We start from the raw sequence: 22,846 nt of genomic DNA, 5'->3' as shown, positions 1-22,846 counted from the left end.
TTATTTATTTGATAATTAATACTATTTTATTGCAACGCCAAAGTAGGCCTGTCTTATTATTATTTTTTTTTTATTAAATTTGCTGTTATTGTAGGCTAGATGGCAGGCTTTAAATATTTGAAATAACATTTACTCATAACCTTACTAATTCGAGAGCCGAACCTAAAAATGTTTACGTGCAATAAGCCTGTACAATAAAGGGAGCCGCAATGCATATTTCTAGCGCATTCTTTCACTCAACAATTATTGCTGGAATAATGAAATAAATTTCAAATTAACTAATTGAACACATTATAGTTGATAAAAAAAATTGTGTCTAGTAGTTCCGACAAACAGATGAGCTCGCTACATGTGCGTTGCTCTAATAATTTGACATTTGCTCTTCTTGAGAAAGTGCTACAGCGGGCCCTGCTATTTCACATATAAGGTTAGTGATACATATTTTAAATTAGTATTGCACATTATTCATTCATTTTCTTGTCGGCTTAGTCCCTTTATTAATCTGGGGTCGCCACAGCGGAATGAACCGCCAACTTATTTAGCAAGTTTTTATGCAGCGGATGCCCTTCCAGCCACAACCCATCTCTGGGAAACATCCACACATACACACACACTTATACAGTACGGACAATTTAGCCTACCCAATTCACCTGTACCGCATGTCTTTTTACTGTGGGGAAAACCGGAGCACCCGGAGGAAACCCACGCGAACGCACCACACTACTGAATTAGACACACAATCTCAAAAAAAAACTTGATGCTTATTTACATTATCTAAAGTCATTTCTTAAGAGGTAGGATCTGTTGTTGTATTATATATTTTCGTTTTAATATGCAAATAATTTTCTTTAATTTGTAATAGGTCCCTCATTGCATAAAATAACCAGCCTTTGTATTCAATATGTTTGTAAATTGTCCATCCAGTTTGACGCAAGCTAAACAACATTTTGGCCTGTATTAATAATCAAATAAATATTTACAATAGGCTAAAGGCATATATTAAATTAAAATAGGAGAAAATCCAATAGAAACAAATGGTACCATTTATTATAGCCCCATGCAGGGTCCATTGTGTTCTTACAACCATTAAATAACTAAGTAAATAATAATAATAACAATACTAATAATAATAATAATAATAATAATAATAATAATAATAAATTATTATTTTATACAGAGTAGGCTATTATTTAGGTCTACAATAGCTCTGAAACAATCATGCAAACCAGGTGCTGCTCGGAAATGGCTATCTTTGCTCTGCATCAGGTGCACAGCAGCAAGAAGTTTGGCAGTGAACTATGACCTTATTTTAATGACAAATGTCTAAGAATACTGCTGATTTAAGTTTTTATTTAATTTATACATACGCAATGAATGTAAGCCTGCTAACTGTGTGTGGTTCAAATGATAGAATATGTAAACTTTGTTTATATATATAATTAAATAATAATAATTAAAAGCCTGCGTGTAAGGCTTTTATTTTGAGGGTGACGTCATGAGCGCAGATTTGGTTGACCAATTAGAGGAAAGTGGGCGTTTCAGCACCGCCTACATGTGTAAAATGAATTTTAAAGTCGTTTATCCGTTTTCCTACCCTAAACCAAAAAACGAAAATCCAGCCAAAATCTCGTTTTTTCGTTTTCTCGTGAGCAAAAGAAAAACGGAAAAACGGCCGTTTTCTCCATTTCCTTTATTCCGTTTGAAAATGGAAAACAAATGAACAAAACGTACACGGACCGTGTACGGACCATATTTTGACTCATTATTTCGTTTTGGTTTTGTGTTTGTTTTAATATTTCGTTTTAAGTTAATAAGCAGAATAACAGATGAGTTTCCGTTTTTTCTGCCTACAGATTAAACAGAAAAACGAAATATTCATCGTTTTTCTGATGTTTCGTTTTCCGTAATAAAAGGAATAATCAAATGAACGGATGATACACGGACCTACACGGCCCCTTCACAATGCCAAGTTCTCTGAGCCCTGACTGTGTGGTTGAGTTGAACATTGAGTACGTTTACAAGGCCAACAATACTTTAATACGATTAAGACAATGCTCTGATTAGAGTCAACCATGTAAAACGATTTTTGATTACCTTAATCTGACTAAAGTCATATTTGAACTAAACTGAAATGAAATTAAGACTTGGGGTATGAATATATTAGAGGCATTATTGAAGTAAACACTTTGTTTACTTCATTATTGAAGTAAACGCACATTTTGTGACAGGATCCACACACACATTATAAAATGCTGAGGTTTTTTCTTTTACTTTCCATTCGGCTTTCCATAAAAAAAAAAATAAAAAAACACTCTTCCACCAGTTCACAGGGCAGTGAAGGAAATGTTTATGAGTAAAAGTGAAACTTGAAACAAACTGCAGTAAAGTCGAAAAATTAAAGATAAAAAACCCAAAATTACATAAGTCTTTGCAGGAAACATGACTAGCCAGGTGATGCAATATTCAAAAAGCACTTTGCGTAACACCTTAATTATATTATTGTCTTATAAAGCCAAACTACTGATGTCCATGTAAACATAGTCAGTAATGTCTTCAAAGTAAGTGAAAGATCCAAAAGGGCATCAAGCTGATTTGATTCAGAAAGGTACTTTTTTTTTTTTTTGTCAGACGGCTCACCGGTTTGACTTTCATTCATTCACCGTCATTAGCTTTAAAAAGCCCCCGGTCCATTTTATTTGTAAATATTTCACTGAAACGCATTAACCCTAAAAGTGCCTGATAGTTAGCTGTGGAGCTAACGTTAATCATATTCCCTCTAGCGAACGCATAAAAATCGTCATCATAATTTACTCGAGTGCATGCCTCAAAGTTTCGCGCCCCCCCCCTGCCAACAGTTTAAAAACCCCTGCACTAGAGTATGAGTACAAAATATTGTGGGTGCCAATCGTTACCTGTGAATTTGATCAAGACTCACACCGAACAAATCCATGTCAGTCAGATGGCCTCTAGACAGTCCATGGCCAAATAAAGTAAAAAAATAAATAAATAAATAAAAAAAGTATATATATATATATATATATAATCCAGGTTAATTTTATTTTATTATGGTCTTGGCAAGCAAAACATGTTACTTGTGACATCTGTCAGAATATCTTATTTTATGTATGGAAAGAATGAAAACATGTGAACTGCACACAAATGAAAAAATGACAAGTTTTCATTTTTGTATGAATGATCTCTTTTAAAATGAATGTAGCAGCATTGATTTAAATCCCTCCTACTAAACAAGTCTGGCTTCATGTGAAAACTCGTGCTTTATCTTATGACTTTTATGGCAAAAAAGAAAAAGAAAGAAAAAGACAGAAAGAAAGAAAGAATTCCCTACTCTTTTATTAGTGAAAATGATATGGTGCCCCTAATTTTAAACCATACTGATGTGTGAAATGGCTAATGAATGCATTTTTATGTTTTTTTTATTATTATTATTTTTTTTAATGTGAGGCAAGTATGAGAATGTTGCTTAATAGGTGCCATCACAGAATGCTGTGGGTGATATGAAGTGTTCATTTATTTCTCATTGGTTGTTACAGGGACTGTCTATTGCAGCTCTGTCTACATTATAGCCTTCATTAAAAGTTAAGCTTAACATTAAAAGTTTTTGTGTGCTGAGTATCCTGTTTAAACATATGTAAATTATACCTACTGTAGATTCAAAGAAAAAAAAAAAGATGATGATAAAAAGAATATTGCAGATGAAGAGTTTGATCTGAGATCAAAGTCCAGCACTCAAGGCTTGATGGATGGATTCAGCAACATAGTCCAGGTTACGACTATTAATTGCACTAATATTAAAACACCCGTTGGGTAATAAGTAGATGTGTTTCTTCTGAACCAGAAACTCAACCTGTTGAACTGACAAAGAAGGTAAGAAAGAATTACTTTCTTGAAAGTTTTTCAACTGCATCTTTAATGAATTATGTATTGAGATCCTCCTGTAATGTATGCTGAACTACTGACAGTATAAAGTAGCATTATAGTGTCCCCAGGAATGTATTATGTATCACTCACCATTGAGTCCAAAACAGCAATATAACCCTCCCGGTTTTAAAATGCGGTCCCAACACCCCGGAACACCCAAAAGCCTCAGTCTCTCACGTAAACGTTCTCGGATAAGCATGCAGCGTTCAGCCATGGCCTTCACACTCTCCTGCCTATAAATTAATTAGAAATTAAATACATCAATAATTCAAACTCATTTGCTGAATAATTTAATTAGTAAGCCTTGGGCATTTGTTCATCTAAGAATTATCACTGCATAATACATGTGAACAAGTGAACAAGATCAACTTTTCATCTTCTAATAATATGACATTTCATTAGAGAATGATTTTACATTGCACTTAAAACATTTGATCTAAATGGAAATGGGCACAGTCATGAACAATATTTGTTTGGAGAGCTTTGATATGAAGAGGCTGTGCAAATAAAACGTTATGATGAAAAGCCTTTTAGGGATTTGTTTATTTCTGGCCTCATATCCCGAAAAAAAGAGAGGGGTCTGGATGCAGACCTGGTGCAGTGCAATCTGAGCTGCATCCAATGCTTTTTAATGGGCTGACCTAACCCTACCCATCACAGTAACGTCACTCGCTCCATTTAAGTGCATTGTGTCTGACATTGCGTTGCTGAGTGATGCAATTTCAGCTTGCATCATAAAGGCTGCATCCAGATACTATTGGAAAAAAAAAAAATTATCATATACATTTAAATGAGTAGCTTAATGCAAACAGTAGCTCTAACGCACGTTATGCAGCTTCAATTCCATGATGTATTTGAGACATTTGTATTCAGACTATAGTTTGTTTCTGGTGTAGAACAAAAGGTATTGATCCATTGCCAACAAGTAAGTTTATTGCTCATACACGACAAGTAATGCAGTTCTTGTAATGGAATTAATTTTTAGCATTTTGACAGTCTTTCAGCTATAATCAATTGTGTATGGCTGCAAACTTGTACATGCAAGCTTAAATATGCACTCAATAGAGCTAGTGCCATCAATGTGTGGGTTAAAAGTCTCATGAAATATAAATAAAGTTTTTTTGATGTTAGCATTTAGGAAATCTTTAAGCTAGTGCACCAAAACAGTGCCAAAATATTTTGTTTAGAACATATACAACTCAACCGCTTTCTCTGGCCAAGCAGTGATCTAATAAAAGGCATTTGGCTGTTTTCTGAACAGGGGAGGGGCTAAACTATGCCCCACCCTCTCTTCACGTTTCTGTTGAGATTATGTCGAACATCAAATAAAAATGAACGTGTTAAAGCTCTTCACAGGACCTTTAAGGATGGGGTTAGGTGTATGCATTAAAATGCATTACATGCAGTCTCAGCACTGCATGTGCACCTAGTTTGCAGCCATACCCTTCATGCTATGATTGACTGTGTGATATTTCTGGACAGAAAACTAGTGCTAATGTTTAAAACACATTTTTACAGAATACATTTTTAAAATCAATTTACAAAAAGATCAAATTTGATGGTGAGTTGTCTGATTTTCAGAGATCATTTTTTTTTCTGTGAGTTGTGTATTAAAATAGAGCAATTGTGCTTAGATCAACAAAAATGTCTTTCAGAGATTGCCTGAATAAGGAGGTCTGAGGGATATTAAAAATGGATTCAAGACTCTTTCACCAGACTCTTGAATAAACTTGACATTTCAAGAGCCGGATTGTAGACTTTAAAAGATAACTAGGAGGAAGTTCGCACACATGAACACTAGTAAAACACATGAGAGTGAAGAGTCTGAGGACAGGTAATTAAATGCCAAGGCATGTGTTTTTCCAAAATATAGACCTGACAAAGTGCTGTGGCGACTGTGTGCTTTGATACTGGTGAGTACAGTAAGTGGAATTGTGATTAGTAATCCGGTAAGGGAGGCTGGCATGACCGTGACAGAACCTCCCACTTCAAGGCCCACTACTGAAGCCCGAATCCTAGATGTTGTAGGGTTATCCTAAGCCTCTGGGTGCTGGGGCATTAGGATGGGATGCAAGGAACTCGATAGAAGGTTGATATTATACCAATCTCTGGATCTTTTCATCTTCTCCTGTTGACAAGGAATTCCAGCTTACCACCACTGCGTTGAAAACTTGGGATCTCTTTCAGAGGATATCCCATCCTACTTTATGATGTCGAGATCATCTCCAGAACAAGGCTCTGTGGAGATACAAGGAGAATTTACTCCAGAGGATAAGGTAAGATCAATAAATCTGGGACTAAGCTTCTTGCAGGGCAGTCTGTGGCTGAAAGCCAAAGCTTCTGTATTGAAAGGAAAGTTGATGTAGGGGCTCTGGGGACATCCGCTTACAGTTGATTTCAGCATGCCAGAAATGTTGGTGAGTTGAATACCAGACCCGTTCACTCTCCCAGAACCAGTGTTTTAAAGGTGGTACTTATGATTGCTCCCCTGAACAGGGGAAAGGGGAGGTTGGCAAGTGATTGCACACTAGAAGGGAATGAGATCCATGTTTGAATAATGAGTGGAGTTCTGCATGTCCTAAACAAAACAATTAAGCAGTTCCAGTTCCTGTCTTCTTGTCATTACATCTTGTTGTCTTATGGTGTGTATACAACAAATGAGTGATAGACCTTCTCAAGCCAGCGTCTCCATTCTCTGAGGGTGAATTTGATGCCAAGTAACTCTTCATCCCCAATATTGTAGTTCTGCTCCACCAGGCATAGGTATTTGGAAAAGGTGACATATGGATGGAGACATAAAATCATACAGCTCCCACTACCGATGTAGATCATACAGCCTATAAAATGAAGGAATTTTTTTGAATTGGGATAGATTAAATTTGGGGTTGACATGAAGGATTGTTGGAGTGTTTTCAGGGATGTTTTCATGGGAGGCTTTACGAGTCCTGGACAGAGACTAGGGATTGCTCTTTAAATAATAGGTGAGTAGAAAACTTATGGAACTGTGGCCTTAGTAGAAGTGTTTGTAGAAATTCAAGAAACCCAGGAATCTTTGAAGTTGGGTTGTGGCCAGGATTTGATAGATTCCACATTTTCCTCATCCATCTTGATAAAGTGGATTCTTATCTGGGAACCCAGGAACTGAATGGTGGATTGGTGAAAGGTGCATTTCTTAGCTTCGATGTACAAATAATGCTTTCGGGAGCCATTAGAGAACCTCTGAGATATGCTGGTAAAGTTTGTCCTTGTTCTTGAAGTATAAAACAGAGCAGTGGAGAAACCCCTGGAAATGTCATTTGTGTATTCCTGGAATACAGAGTAAGCATCGATCAATTCATATGGTATAACAGAGTACACATAGTGGCCAGAGGGTGTCACAAAAGCAGTCTTCCACTTGTTCCCTCACGTATCTCGATGAGGTTATAGGCACTCATGAGTTCCAGCTTGGTAAAAATTGAGGCTCTGCAAAGCTGTTCGAGTGCCGATGGGAAAAGTGGAAGTGAAACATGACAGTGAGGTTGTTGAGTTCTTGGTAATCAGTGCAGGGCCTCAAGCTTTGATCCTTTTTTGATGCAAAGAAGAAGCTGAAAGCAGCAGGGAAGTGGATGGTTCAATGTAACCTTATTGAAGGGCTTCTTCAATATACTCCTTCGTGGCCTTCTGTTCTGCTCTGATGGAAAGTTGGTATAATTTTCCTCTGGGCACTGGATGATAAAGTAGGGGTATTCCTTATGGATACAGACAGTAGTGGAATAATCGAGAATCAGTTATTCAATGTCTTCTTGATGAAAATTACCTTATGGAAGCTTGATGGTCCATGCACATTTGAACACTTTCTTATCCGAGGGGACCGGTTTTAAATTGTATCTTATACAGGCCGTTGCTGACTCTCTTTTTGTGTCAGGCAAAGATGAAGTTGCCAGCTGACTCAGAATTGATCGGCAAAGTCTGTACTTCTGTAATGGTGCACTGGAGTTCATACCAAACAGGCATATTTATTGAACATACGTATGAGCATAAGACTCATGTAAACTGATGAATAGCAATGTAGACTGAGTTTAGAGTACTGTGCTTGTGTTGATTGATATGGAAAGTTTATTGAAGAATCTTGTCATGTAAAGCTGGATCATAGACTTCATGTGAAAGTACACAATAAAAAGTCATGTCATATGCTTTATGGTACTTTAACTTGTTTTAATGTTAATCAGGTTTCAACTTTATTTTATGTTATACATAAACTATTAAGTTTCTTTAATTGATGTAAGTTAAAAAAAAACGTATAAAATTTGCTTGATTTAACGTAAAACTGTGCTCTTATACTACTATGAAACAGGTGACTATTAAGATCAAGTATGAGTTGTAAGTATTGTGGTGATTTTGAGTGCTGATTGTTGAAAGCAACCTAAGGTGACTGACACAATGCAATAAGATGAAATATATATATATATATATATATATATATATATATATATATATATATATATATATATATATATATATTTTTTTTTTTTTTTTTTTGTTTTTCTATTGCTATTTAGTACTGTTCTTAGGAAATAACAGCACATACTTGGATGTATCCCTGAGGATAAATTAGGTGCAATTTGACTTGTTCTTCAAATTCTTAGCCCTTATGTTGACTTACTGGTCAAAATGACCAAGTCACCATTTAACAGCAGAAAATATATATACATTTTTTATTATCTAGTAATTTTAGATACTTTTTTTAAAGATACCACAAGATTAGAAGAAAATGCATAATTTTCGATTTTTTATGAAGACTGTACACATTTAGGGCAGGGATTATCAACACTGTATCTGAAGAGCTACCTAAGATCAGAGTTAAAGCTTAATGGACCCTTTTCACAAGATTAACCGTCATCACAATCTTAAATCCTAGAACGTTTTTAATATTTAGATAAAAAAAAAGAAATGAACATTTAAATGCGTTTATAATTGTATTATATCATCTTTTCTTAGGTGAGGTGTTTGTGATGCAGCGTCTATAGGGCTGAGAGTAAATTTGACATTCTCTCCTCTTGCTGCCGTCATCAGTTTCACACACATTTTTTTTTCTTTTTTTACATTTTCTGAAAGTCTTGATTATTGTTTCAGCAAATAAAGTTGTAAGAAATTATTTGTTGTACACTCCTATTCACTGCAGTTGAATTTTATCCAACCATGACACCTTCCGCTACTGAGAAGCCTGGAAATTTGAAAAGGGTCTATTCCGCAGGAAGGTAGCTCTCCAGGAACAGGGTTGGTGACTCCTGATTAAGGGTAAGCCTTAATTGTCCTTGAGGTCAATTTCAACCCGTTGGCTAAAAAACAATTTTTACATCACAAAAACTACAGGTACACAGTGGCACACAAATAAATTTTTTAGAGGTTTAGTATGCGGGTATTTTTTGACACGGAGGTCAATCTGTGTGTACAGAATTTTAGGACAACACAAGAGTTAATACATCATGCTTCCTTCTGGAGCATCAGTCAGTAACTATGTTCCCATCCATCCACATGTTTATGTTTAATGGAAATGGAAAGATGTGCATACATTTTTGTAAATGTGCATAAAAATCTAGGATAAACTTTGTTTTGTCTCATAAGTAAATATGCATAAACTACTATGGAACAACATTTACAGAATAAATACTAGCATGTACGTAAAAAAGTCATCAATTCAGCGGTTATCTTCTGAGGTGAAAGTAATATATTATACGAGAATAAATGGCAAATTCCATTTTCTTATTTATATCTGGTGCTAGTTTTTAAGCATGAGACAATTTAGTTCTTTATGAATCAATGGAAACAGTGATCTATTTGTAAATGTTTTATGCAATGTTCCAGTAATTATAAAACAATGTTCTCTGTAAAACCTACTGTAATTATAATTTGCAAAACATAGCTTAATTTTTTTTAACATACTTTGTGCATTTTGTAGTTTTTGTAATGTTTAAGTCCTTCAATTGACAAATAAAGGCAAATATGGTCAAATAGTGTAACTATGAAACAAAAGCACATATTTGTACCAGATGTGTGCTATTAATAATAAAAAAAATTGTACTGGATAAACTGGACCTAGATGTACACAAACTAGTTCGGTTGTGCTCCGCTCTTCTATACTAAATAAAAGAACCAGACATTTATTTAAATCACATTGAAAACATCATGATACTACATTTACTACTACTGACTACTACTACTACTAATAATAATAATAATAATAATGATAACAATAATATCTTGTATATATTGTACATACTGTACAATGCTTTTATTATTCATACTGTATGTATAAGTACATCAGTAAGTTCAGAAAGAATGAAGTGCAGACATGAAATACAACATAAATATTTTGCGTAATGCATAATGCATTTGATCTTACCACTCTACCAGATGAGCAGGGTTACTTAGAATAGTGGCAACCACTCTGGCACCTTCCATTGGAGGGCAGGACCAAAGTGTTTGCACCATCTTCTCAGCTTGAGATTGTACAGCCAAGACATTCTGCTTTAATACACAGAGAAGATGCCCCACTCTCTCACCTGTGAATGTGAATTTCCAATATAAGTCTAGTGGTAACATGATTCAATCATAAATCACATGTTATTAAAAATCATATCATACCATAAAGGCCAAAATTGTGTGAAAAAGACTGAGCGCAGAGGAGCTCAAGCCCCAAAGAGACACAGTGGTGAAGAGGCCAGGCATCTTGCTCAAGAGAACCACTGCACAAGCCTTGGGCAGACATCAAGAAGAATGGAAACAACTTGCGTCTCTAATAAAGAGAAAGAGGGAAAAAGAATTAAAAGACTTCAAGGTAAGAAATCCATAAATATGAAATGCTATTGAAGCACTCTGTCACTATTAATTCTTGAATTATGTTTTATCTGTACTAACCGCAATGACATAAAAGCAATACAGCATACATTGTCAATGAACTAAACACATTCTGATGTAAAAGGCATATTTGGCTTGATTCTTCTCTAAAACACTAGACCAGGGGTCACCAATCTTGATCCTGGAGGGCCGGTGTCCCTGCAGGGTTTAGCTCCAACTTGCCTCAACACATCTGCCTGGATGTTTCAAGTATACCTAGCAAGACCTTGGCTGTTTCTCAATATGCGTTCTTCAGCGGTCTTGCGTCCTCGTGTTCTCGTGAAACGTCATCATCAGCTGCCTAAGTTCAGTTCCAATACTCAAGACCGCAAGTACGGAGGACGCGTGAAACTTCCCGGATGTGTTCTTGATATCGAGGACGCACCGATGCAGACTTGAGCACCGAACTTGCTCTGGAAGTCCCAGAAGTCATTGCGACTGAAGGTGGGAAGCGCTGCATTTTATCTAGATTTATTATTAAAGTTCATAGATATGACTTATTTACCTCAGGAGTTTCCCTAAATGAAACGGTGAAAGTAAACATTACCATGGACATCTTAATAAAGGAATAAACACATTAAGGGTGTTTGTTTGCTGAAATTCGTATTAAAATCTGTTTTATTTATATTGTGCAACATATATTTATAATGTTTTTATGCAAAGTATATATTTTGAAAAGGGGAAAAACAATAAATCGTTGTATGAATGCTGTAATGTTTAAATAATTTACCATTTAAAACACATGAAGGTCATGTGACCATCAGGAAGAACGCAGCATCTCAATTCTCAAAGGACGCGTTCTCTGCCCTCGCGGTCTCCTGAGTTCGTTCTTGGACACCTGGCAAGAACGGTCTCCACAAGAACACAAGTCCGTTCTCTGCGTTCTTGGAATTGAGAAACAGCCCTTGATTAGCTTGTTCAGGTGTGTTTGATTAGGGTTGGAGCTAAAATATGCAGGACACCAGCCCTCCAGGAACAAGTTTGGTGACGACTGCACTAGACAATACACTTACTGGCACAACTCTAAATGTCCATTCACTCCAGCAATAATATTTTGCATGTATTGAGACGACACAAGATGTAGCTTTGTATGATCCAGAGATTTAGAGAAAAATGTAGTCAAAAATGTATTTTACTTTATGTACATGTGTGTGCGTGCATGTGTGTAAAGACAAGTTTAAAAGGTTTACGTAAAATATAGTAAACTATAGTTGTGTTATAAGGTTTTACAACAGTAACAATATATACAATGTTTTATTACATGATGATTATTTCATCTTAAATAATCATTCACATGCAGTATATAAAAGTCAATTCACACAGCACAGATGAATAGCAACAAACAAGGCTGTCAAAGATTGTTGAATCAGTGTGTTAACCCTGTCGTCATCTGTTGCTGTTGGTCATTGGAGTTTTTTCTCATGATCAATCTGTGTTTATTGGATCATGGAATGCCTGAGAAGTGTGATATGATTTCGAACAAACAGCAACAAACTGACATAATCTGATGGACTAGATGGGCTTCATGTAAATTTCTTTAAAGCTCTGAGATGTTTATTATTGTGCTTGAAATTCATGGGGTAGTGTAAACATGAGATATTTTAATTAATTTTACAGATATTTACTGGTACGACTGGTATGTGTGAAAGAATCTAATAGCCCTTCACATCGTGATATTGGCAAGTATCTGGAAAATTTTTGGAATGGCTTTACTGGTAAATTAGAAAGTGCTGTGCACACAGGCAAGGACACACTGTAAACTTTAGCATTCATGCAGCTGCTTTTGTCCAAGACAAACCAAATTACTCAACTATAGGACAGAAATGTTGTCACTATTATTCAAAAGCAGAATCGCCAACCGCAAAACTGTTATGTTTACACATTTGACTAAATTACAAAAAGCCAATTCTGTGGACGGTGAATGAATTCAATAAAGAAATATGCAGGAACACATTTGTATGTCGAGTCGTACATTTGAGTTTGTACTGCAGCTTGACCTTTGAAATGAAAGAATCTAACTCACCGGAGCATTCCTTCACGTGCACGCATACAGCTGAATGCAGAACTTGCAAGTAAACTCATATCTGTTTAACATAAGCATTTTATCGATCAATTTTCCTACACCATTCACACAAACCAGCATTCCTGGAAATTACCAGTGATGTTACAACTTCTCGTTCTGGAAAATTGGCAGAATTAGGTCCAATCCCAATTCTATGTTTGTACCCCCACCCCTTCCCATTAGCCCTTAAATCAGAGTGTGAAGGGGAAGGGCTTCAAAATTTACCCCTAATAATTAGGACAGCAGCACCTGCACATGTCATCAGATGTCATAGCGATCTCTTGCTTCATATGAGATCAGACAATCGTGACTGCTATAGTTATTCCAGTTGTGTTATTTTTTGGTATTTATCTTCAGGAAATCACTGTAGGCATATATTATGTTATAATAACCATATAATATGGCACGGTTTTTCAAAGTCTAAGACAGTGGGCCTCCCTTTTGACACAACTAATCCATTGGCGCCCCCCCCTCCTCCCAAACACGCATGCACGCACACACACACACACACATATATATATATATATATATATAAAGTATAGATATAAAGACACAGACAGATGTCAGACTGTTAACTCACTTTTATCATCATTTGCATGAAAGTGCAATTATTTACAGAGTAATAACAAGTATTTTAATGTAACGTTTTTAAAACTAGGATGATGGTTCAATATGAATAGAACAGATCCAAAAACTGTCCATCCCAGTCAAAACAGTCGACGTTTAGCGGGTCTCATGCTGTCATTAGCCAAAATATCTTGACAAACCACACATAAAGGTCGTGGTTCATCAGCTGGTCCTGTCCACGTAAAGCCTAAACTCAAATACTGATCCTCATATCGTCGTCGACTTTTGGGTTTAAGCCCTGAACTTGAAGGCTTTGAATCGGGGGGTCTCAGAAACCGATCCATTGTATTAGCAGGCATATACCTGTATTGGCGGGCGATTTTTTTTCAGGATTAATTTCCACGATTTCCCCAAAGACGAAGGACAGGGAAAATCATGGGTGAAATCATTAGAGGGGTTGAATGTCTGTTCAAGTTATATGCGGGAGTACATTTGTATGCACTTCAAAGCAGAGATCATGTTTTACAAATACTGGTGATTTTAGTTTTATTTTGATGAGTAATTATAATATAGACAAAACTACAGTTAAGCTATCCGCCTTCCACAAACAAGTGCTCATCATGGTTATTAATCTGGAAGCATAATATCTCCCCAAATTGTTGTTTATTTTGGAATAATAGACCATTTATACAAACACAATTCTCTGTTTTGTAATTGGTTTGACAACAAAATAAATTTGTTTAGTCAGTTATATTATAAAGAAGGTATACTTTTCTTACAGTTAAGTCCTTGCTCATAACAAAATCTCAATAACCCAGCAAGTTTTCAACTATAAATACCAAGGAGTAATGATTGAGTTATTCAAACATACTCTTTTCCAAAAAATAAAAAATAAAAAAATCATTACCTTATATCCAATTTGATTGGATGTCTTTATTAAAGGGCAATTGAAGAAAAGTGTGACTTTTTCCACAGAAATACCATGTTAAAAATATATTTAAAGAAATATCCTATAAACTCATTCACAGGTTTTATCCAGCAAAAATTTAAAAGTAGGATTGATGTAAATTGTATTTTTGTAATGAATATGAGGAGACAGTTTTACACTCATTTTTGGCATTGTATGTAGTCAGTTTATGGGGTGAGGTGCAAAAATGTATTTATAACAATTTTTTTGTGTTCAAAACCTCTTTCGTCAATATAGAAAATTGTACATTTGTGCTTTACTTGATTATCATAGTCAAGAGGAAAATAGTTTGATTTATTTAATTTGCTAGTTGTTAACAAAATTGTACATTCATAAATGTAAATTTACTAATTAGAAACCAAATATTCAGGTATTGATGACTGACATATGCTTGTATAATACCAGTATCAGAGACTCTAAACAAGAAAGCATGACCCACTTTAAAAATGTGTGAAGTCCACAATGTATTTAATTGTTACATAAGTTATATTACATTTTGTATATTTGTATTTTATTTATAATCACCCCTTTGCATGTATATTTTTGTATTGTAAAATGTTATTTGCTGTTTATGAAATAAATTATATAAATATATATATATATATATATATATATATATATATATATATATATATATATATATATATATATATATATATATATAAATATATATATATATATATAAATATATATATATATATTTTTTTTTCCACGAGTAGGAGCTAACGTTTGTTTCCAGACTTGAGAAAACCTCATGAACATTAAATGACCCGTAATTTGGTGGGGCTCTTGCACTGACCGATAGCAACTCGCCTGTACAATTACCTCGTCATTTATTATATCTGACTCTGAATAAAAAGGAAGGAGGGGGTTAGCACAGTTTACAGACGGGACTACTAACATAAAAATAATCCTGCTGGATGTTAAATAGCCTAGTTAATCTTGCTCACGAATGGCTTGAATGAGCAGATCTTATGCTGTTGGCTGCGCAGCTCACTGTAACCTGACGTTGCAAACGCTTTGTGAAAAACAAATTTTCTGCACAAATTCTGCAAATCGGTATTATTTTTTAACTGCTGTTTTATTCAGGCTACGTCAGTTTTACACATTTACCGAACAACGTCGTTCTGTCCAAATGATGGCAAAGTTGACAGTGAGAAAGTCATCCGCTTTCCTGAGGCTGTCATGTTTCTGCAACTCCTAGCAAAACCGGAAATAGCGATACATTGCTTTGAAGGGAGCTTCCGGTGTTCAATTCCGCTGTGATAAAGGTCTATAAGATCGTAACTGTACTGTGTATTTACACCGTGGCCATGTTCATCTATGTAAACACAAGAAACAACATTATGCCAGATACTGTAAAAAGGCCATTACCAGCCACTGGACTTTTCTGACAGGATATTTGAGTGTCATCAAGTGACAGAATGTTGTGAGACTGCTGTACAGTAATTATTATTATGGATTATAGATCGCAGAATTTAGCGTTTTTTATTTTAGCTTTTTTTTTTTTTAAAGCATGCTGGTAAAACACAAACACAGTTATGAATATATTAAAAAGTGTTTGTTTGTTGTAAAAATACGTAATAATGAAAAAAAATACTAATTTGTGGATCTCCTTCAGGGTGCAGTCATACTGGCGTTGTGGCTGGTGTATTCTGGGAAATTTTCGTACCACTTGGTTTTAAGTGTGGTCATACAACATTGGCCACAAAACTGACAAAACTCACTGCATGTGTCAAAGGGCTATGATTACAAAATTGTTGACCCATTTTATTTACAGCAATAAATGAAGCACACAAAATAAAAAAATGTAATTATAAATTTGAATAACAAGATTATTTGTTTGTTTTAGAGAGCACAGATATAATAACTTGAATGATGGATCAAACCCATTTAAGAAAGTTTTTTTTAAACATTAGAAAGTCTCTCACTCTAAAGATTGTTAATGTATAAATGTTAATGATTTTAGCCTTGGGGTTTACAATGTATATATTTTATAATTAACTTCATTAAAAAAAAACTGTTGCTTGTTATTTAAGCTACTTATTTAAAATGAGTTGAAACGACACGATTCTTAAGTTTTTTTGGGGGGACAACTTTTATGATTGATGTTGAATCCACTTATATTTGTAGTAAGAGATTTGTGAACTTAACTGTTTTGGGATGACATGATGGAATTGTGTGTAACTTTTTTACAGTGTAATTGGGAAATATTTTATGCTTGATTTCTTAAACCATACCACCATGACATCAGCAACACGTTTCCAGTCCTCCTGGGAGAGCTCAGCACCAGTGGGATTGTGGCCCGAAACAAACAGGACCACCACACAATGCTCTGGAGTGTTCTCCAAGTCTTGCACCATGTTTTCCACACACAGTCCATTGGAATCTGCACTGCCGTACCGATACTGTTGCACATCATCAATCCCCGCTGCCTTAAATGTGTCTGTCAATGAATCTTTGGGAAAAACAAACAAACAAAAAACATGTATGATGGTTGCATTACATTGAGATATTTTGAGAAATTCTTCAGGTTAGAGAAGAAAGAACTGAAACTTTAGATTTTAATTAATACACAATTTTTTATGCTTTGAACACACCATCACAGCTACTGGGGAGCAAAATGGGTCCACTCCAAGGAGAATTCGAACAGTACCAGGATCTCAGCAACTCGGCACCCAGACGCACTGCTCCAGTATATCCAATGGTTTGGATGCCAAACACCTATTGTATGGCCAAACACATTTCATGAGCTAGAGATTTGTTAAATCAACCTAATCCACCACATGAGACTTTTTTTTTTCTTTGCCATAGAATAAAAACCTATCATTGCTTAATAAATTGTGTAAATCTTTGTGCATAAAAATAATAGCAGGCCAATTGGAAAAAAAATGACTGACTGACAATCCTCATGGGTTGTATACGAATATCCCCACAGTGAACATGAAAAACCCCAGTGTGCGTTTGATTGGTCACAATGTTTCCTCCATCCATTTCCATGCTGACTGTACTAAAATGCCATGGAAAGGTTAAGCAAACAGAACCATTAGCCCTGATAGTGAAAATTGGCCATAGAGTGTAAGGCACTGAAATGAACTGCATGAGCATGAGAAAAAGGTCATTAATAATAATAACAATGACCCTTACAAATATGTCCAAAAACAAACCAACCATGTCATATCAATTTCTAGTGTTGGAAAAGGATCTGTAAAAACATTTCTGAAGATTTGTGTTACACTTAATTAAGCCACATACAGTTGCGTACAAATATGAGAAAACAATTTATTTTAGCAATACATTCTATCACAACTTCAAAGTTACTAAATTTACTTTGTAATTTTGTTTTAAGTACATTTTATTAGCTTTGCTTTACTTAAATATAGAAATGCTTCTAAAGTAAATGCTTAATTTAAATCAACACCAATGTGAATTTCTTAATGCACTCTGTACAAAAACAAATCACCATAAAACAAAAGTACCTAGCTGAACAGAGACTCCAGTACTTTGTACAGAATTATACAAGAATTAAGTATGAATGAGTCATTTTGAGGAAATAAATAAATAAAATTCTTTTTGGAAATGGTCCCATCGCATGATATGGGGATACCAGTAAGGTAAGAAGGTTTCTTAGAATCCAAATGAAAACTGATGGACAAACATTTTATACCATTTCAATATTGCCTGAGCTAACTTTTGGAATTGCATCTGTTCAGTAGTAATTAGCAGCTAATTCTATGTGTTTATATCAGCTTATCTAGGTATCTTTTAGCAGCATAAGCACATAGCAAATCTGGGCCAAATAAAGATCAAATTATAACAGAATGAGAAATGCTCACTTTTAATTTGCTACTAAATAGCTCTGACAGTTTTTTTTTTGTTTGCTTTTTACCATTTATTGGTATTTATAATGCACATTGTAAATGTTGTTCCTAATCCATATCAAAAACCTAACAGCTAAAGCATCCACCCTAATCCCAGTAATAACTGTAAATTAGAAGGCAGAAGTCATTGGCAATAGTAAATATACTATTGTCCCCATACTAAACATTTTTACCTTGTTTTTGAGAACAATTGTACCAAGTGCAAGTTACAGCTGAAGTTGCAAGATGAGAGAAAAAACATATAGAGTTTAAAACTGACAAATATTAAGAACTATATGACATGAATGCCACAATGTATTATGTGACATGACTAAAGGAGCTGACGATTTCTGTCGACATAAGGGAACCTGGAACAAAAATTAACACATATATTATATATATATATATATATATAATATGTGTGTGCATGTGTGTTTTCAAGTATAGTGGCAAAATTTACAGGTAAAGCAAATAACCTGCAGATTATACATTCACAGAGACCACTGAAATGTAAAGAGAGGGTGGAAAAAAGTGACTGCACCCCTTAAAAAAACTAATTATACAAAAAAACAGCAAACAGCATTAAAAAAAAAATAAAAAAATCCATTAGGTGAAAGTGCCACATTGAAAAGTTTTAAATGTTTATATCTTATTTGCAACTTTACATACTGTAACACCAACTGAACATGCTGATATCAACATTATTCAAATACTATTATTTTTCTTATTTAAACCATGTTAAGTACATCTAAAGGGTAATATTTATCATTGGGAACAGTTGGTGTTAGTTTCTATTCTAGTTCCCATGCATTATGTCTATTATTAAACCAATTGCGTCACTTCTTTGTAATGCAGTAATCAAAAGCTTTTTGCAGTTTACAACTTCCACACTGACATTTCATGATAGTGTTGATGAAAAACGGTTTTAAAACATGTACAAACAAACCACACACTATATATGTACAATACCAAGCTTTCACAGCGCTATCAGTTTATTCAGCTTGCAAGTGTCTATTTATCAAAAGCTGGAAGTGGGGTTATTGGGGTAGTGTTCAACGTGTGCATTTAACAGCTGTAGGATGATAGTCTACTGTGATATTGTTACTGAAAATAATTAAAAGTACGTTACCCTGCTTTCAATAATGGCGGGGCTATCTTTGCCCAATGCAAGTTCAGTTGCCCTCCTGGTGAATTCTGGGATCCCAAGGATGGGTGGGTACTCTGGGTTTAAAGTTGGGTCTGTGGCAATTTGCAGTTTAATTTTGCGTACAAGTGGAAGCCACGTGGTGTGTCCTTGCTCCCCAACATACTCTGGTCATATAGAAAAGTATATTTTATTATAAACAGCCAATAAAACAAGTATTGAACTAAACTCATGACATTTCTGAGGATTAACTAATATGTCAAAAATATACTATTGATTATGCTATTGTGTTCATGACGTTTGGGCCACTAGTGTAAAATTCACCAGCATGTTGACTTTACTATGCATCTTATTCTAACACTATAATATAAATTACGAGCACACACAGCTTAAATCTCAGTTTTGATTTCACATGTTTGTTATACTGGTCTATAATATATACTGTATATATTTAATGTTAATCATTGATGCAAGTTGTAATCATGTCACGTGTGGGGAAAGGCAGTAAAATTACTTACCCCTCCCAGCAAGATTCACTTTATCAGGGTATGTGTCTCGTTTGAAATCCTCTATAATCTTCAACTTGGAAGACATGAAGACTGCACCATTAAACACAGAGCTAGATGATAATTCGTGCTGGTGCATTAATGGTTTTTCTCCCTCTACAAACATGTCATTCTCCAGCTCCTTGTCAATGACAGTAAGCAAGGGTTTGTTTACTGTCTGTTGCTTGGATGCGTGACTGTTTCCAAGCAACGGCTCATTAACTCTATAAACACTGCCACAGGCCTTGATGTCATACTCTCATCAAACTAGCATGCTTATTCTGGTGGTATCAAATTAAACAAAGTGAAGTTAATTTTACAATTCACAGAATACTGCTAAAATCAAGAAGAGAAAAAAAAAATCACATTTTTTTTTTATTTAACATTCTGTGATTTGTGTTTTATAAGACATGTATATCACAATGTAATAGGGAATACAAATAAAATGTATCATTATGTACAATCACTTTATTGCATTACACTTCCTTTGTTTGTCTTTAGCATTAAAACACTTAAAGATAATGGTTCTTTTTTTCCCCAAAAAACTATAATTAATATTTTAGTAAGTATATACTGTATTGAGGATGTTAATTACACAGGACCTATCATGGTCACAACTGTCAAAATTGGCTTTCATGATTGGCATTTTAACCATCTTCATCCTCCTCTTCATCCTGTTTTTCCTCCTCCTCCTCCTCAATCATTTCAATAGGATTCACTGCAAAAACACGCCAAAATTATGATTATTATTTTTCTTGCATGGTTGGACCAGCTTGATCTCACAAGGAAAAGTAAGTATTTTATGTTTTGGCAGTTTTGGAAAATGTACTATTTTAAAAGGGCGTGGCACCCAACCCCACCCCTAACTCCAACCATCATTGGGTGATGAGCAAATAGTACTAAATTGTACAAATTCATATGTATTAGTCATTAAATCAAAAAGTTACGAATTGCCTTGAAATTGCGTTGGACACCATTTACCATTTAATGAAACATTTAATTTACTACACACACACACACACACACACATATATATATATATATATATATATATATATATATATATATATATATATATATATATATATATATATATATATATATATATATATATATATACTCAGTGTTCCCGCGGGTCCTTAAAGAATCTTAAATTAATATCCGGGAAATTAGGGTCTTAAATTGTCTTAAATTTTACCGTAAAGTGGCTGTACGTATTAAATTTTCAGCCGGTCTGCTTAATGACGATAGGGAAGCACAGTGGTCCACCGTAAAACATCTAATAGTTGATTAATTCATTATGTGAAACAGGAGAGAAATGACAGTCTCCGTGATTTATTAGCTTATTACGGTAGGTCGGTACAGAGTACAGATGCTGACGCTGGTCTGCACCTGCGTGCTGTCATTATGCGGTTGTTGATGTGAGGTTCAAAATGCAAAGATGGGAGAATGTAAATTTAACGACGTGGCAAAGAGGCAATGTGTAAATTCTGCAAAAAGAACTTTTCGTTAGGGACCATGGGGCTCAAAGTCATCGAGTATCACATGAAAGGAGGAAAGCGGCAGCTGGAAATTGCAGCAGCTAACGTTAGTCATAGCAGGTCCAGGTTAATCCCTGCATTGTTTGCAGCTCGACCTAACAATGTTACTAGTTTAGACTAGAGCTGAAGATCTTTGTTGGGTTTGGACTTTATTTCTATCATTTTAGATGGGGTCGTGCCGGGCTTGGGCTTGCGCAGTAAATGAACAGTCATGTGATGCATTTCGATTAGCGCGAGGAAGTAATCAAATTGTTTGTTACAACATTGAAATCCATCCCTGCAAAGGTAAATCAAATGATGACAGAGATGTCAAAAAGAGCGAATTATATCAGCGGTCAGGCCAGCCGCCTGTTTTATTCAAACAGTCATTCTAGCCGCTGGTATATAAAGGTATTTTGGCGGTCGCTCATACACTGCGTATTACGGTAGAGCACTAAGGAGCAGTGTCCAGCAAGCTGACAGGACATGACGAGGACACTCGCTGCATTGAAACCGCTGTCATGGAAAATGAAATGAATGTTCTTGACTGGTGAAAGATGAACAAACAATCCTACCCAAAACATGCTAAATTAGCCGGATCAGTAGTGTATCCCGGCCAGTAGCAGCAGCAGAGAAAAGGTGTTCAGTGCTGCTCAGTGAGCGCAGGACTGCGCTTAAGCCATTTACAGTGAATTCAATAATGTTCCCGCACAAAACACATAGCCTAATTATGATGAGTAAAGAATTTCAAATTATAACTAAATATTAATAAAATCATAATGTATGCAGAGTATACAGGCTAATGCAGGCATTATTCTATTATTCAGCTTCACCATCGCCTTATTGTGAAGAGAAGTGGCAAAACAAATCCCACAGAGCCTTTATCTTAATTTCGTTATTGCCAAATATCCATCATCAATTATCATTTATTCTAATTCATTTGCTAAAAAAAAATAGTTTTATTGGTGTGTTGGCCAATTTAAACGTTAATTGTATGTAACCAGGCCTATTTAGAGTGTTGAGATGTTAAGATGTTATAGGGGGCTTATTTTATTTTTTTATTCCAACTTGGCCTGTAGCCTATGTTATTAATAAGTACTGTTAACGCATATAAACAACTTATTCATGAAGAAAGACAAAAGAGCTGTGTGCATGTGCACATTTGGATAATGTCGGGCTATAAACGGGTTCAGGCTTTTAAAAAGCTGTCAATCAAAATGTACCTGTCGGGTTCGGGCTCTATCGGGCCTACCTTTCATAGCCTGATTACAGCTCTAGTTCAGACGCCCCCTCACAGTCAGCTATAACAGTTTCATTTCACCACCAGACACCCAAAAGGCAATTACTGCGGGTTATCCATACTGTG

The 22,846-nt window shown here is 35.2% G+C and overlaps 2 protein-coding genes and 1 long non-coding RNA gene across 4 annotated transcripts in view; 1 reads left to right on the top strand and 2 right to left on the bottom strand.

Annotated features, from left to right (window-relative positions):
- Positions 1–3,038: 3,038 nt before the first annotated feature.
- got1l1 (glutamic-oxaloacetic transaminase 1 like 1) lies at positions 3,039–20,135 on the bottom strand. The gene is made up of 8 exons (NM_001123304.1): positions 19,934–20,135; positions 19,401–19,582; positions 17,012–17,135; positions 16,652–16,869; positions 10,564–10,714; positions 10,322–10,481; positions 4,030–4,172; positions 3,039–3,873 (listed from the first exon to the last, which is right to left on the bottom strand). Exons 1-8 carry the CDS (start codon positions 20,085–20,087, stop codon positions 3,734–3,736), a joined length of 1,272 nt encoding a protein of 423 aa, NP_001116776.1. The 5' UTR covers positions 20,088–20,135; the 3' UTR covers positions 3,039–3,733.
- LOC141375884 (uncharacterized) lies at positions 8,464–10,603 on the top strand. Its single transcript, XR_012384687.1, has 2 exons — positions 8,464–9,176; positions 9,784–10,603. It is a non-coding gene; the product is annotated as an uncharacterized lncRNA (long non-coding RNA).
- Positions 20,136–20,323: 188 nt separating the features above from the next.
- Positions 20,324–22,846, bottom strand: part of npm2a (nucleophosmin/nucleoplasmin, 2a) — a 6,015-nt gene continuing 3,492 nt past the window's right edge. Inside the window, exon 6 of one of the 2 annotated variants that reach the window (NM_001199913.1) lies at positions 20,324–20,678. In NM_001199913.1, the coding sequence (NP_001186842.1) occupies positions 20,608–20,678 (71 nt within the window). In that variant the 3' untranslated portion in view covers positions 20,324–20,607. The remainder of the gene's footprint in view (positions 20,679–22,846) is intronic. The other variant, XM_073909911.1, reaches the window with a different exon arrangement.

The sequence above is a fragment of the Danio rerio genome, chromosome 8 (assembly GCF_049306965.1).
Source record: "Danio rerio strain Tuebingen ecotype United States chromosome 8, GRCz12tu, whole genome shotgun sequence".
NCBI classification, from domain to species: Eukaryota; Metazoa; Chordata; class Actinopteri; order Cypriniformes; family Danionidae; genus Danio; species Danio rerio.
This window is presented reverse-complemented; position numbering and strand designations above follow the sequence as displayed.

What these genes read in the sequence shown, in the direction of transcription:
- got1l1 (NM_001123304.1), bottom strand. Translation starts at nt 20,087, where the DNA reads ATGTTTGTAGAGGGAGAAAAACCATTAATGCACCAGCACGAATTATCA. An exon ending in GCTCCCCAGTAGCTGTGATG is followed by an intron (nt 16,870 to 17,011) that starts GTGTGTTCAAAG and finishes TTTTTCCCAAAG; the next exon opens with ATTCATTGACAGACACATTT. An exon ending in ACACAATTTTGGCCTTTATG is followed by an intron (nt 10,482 to 10,563) that starts GTATGATATGAT and finishes TCACATTCACAG; the next exon opens with GTGAGAGAGTGGGGCATCTT.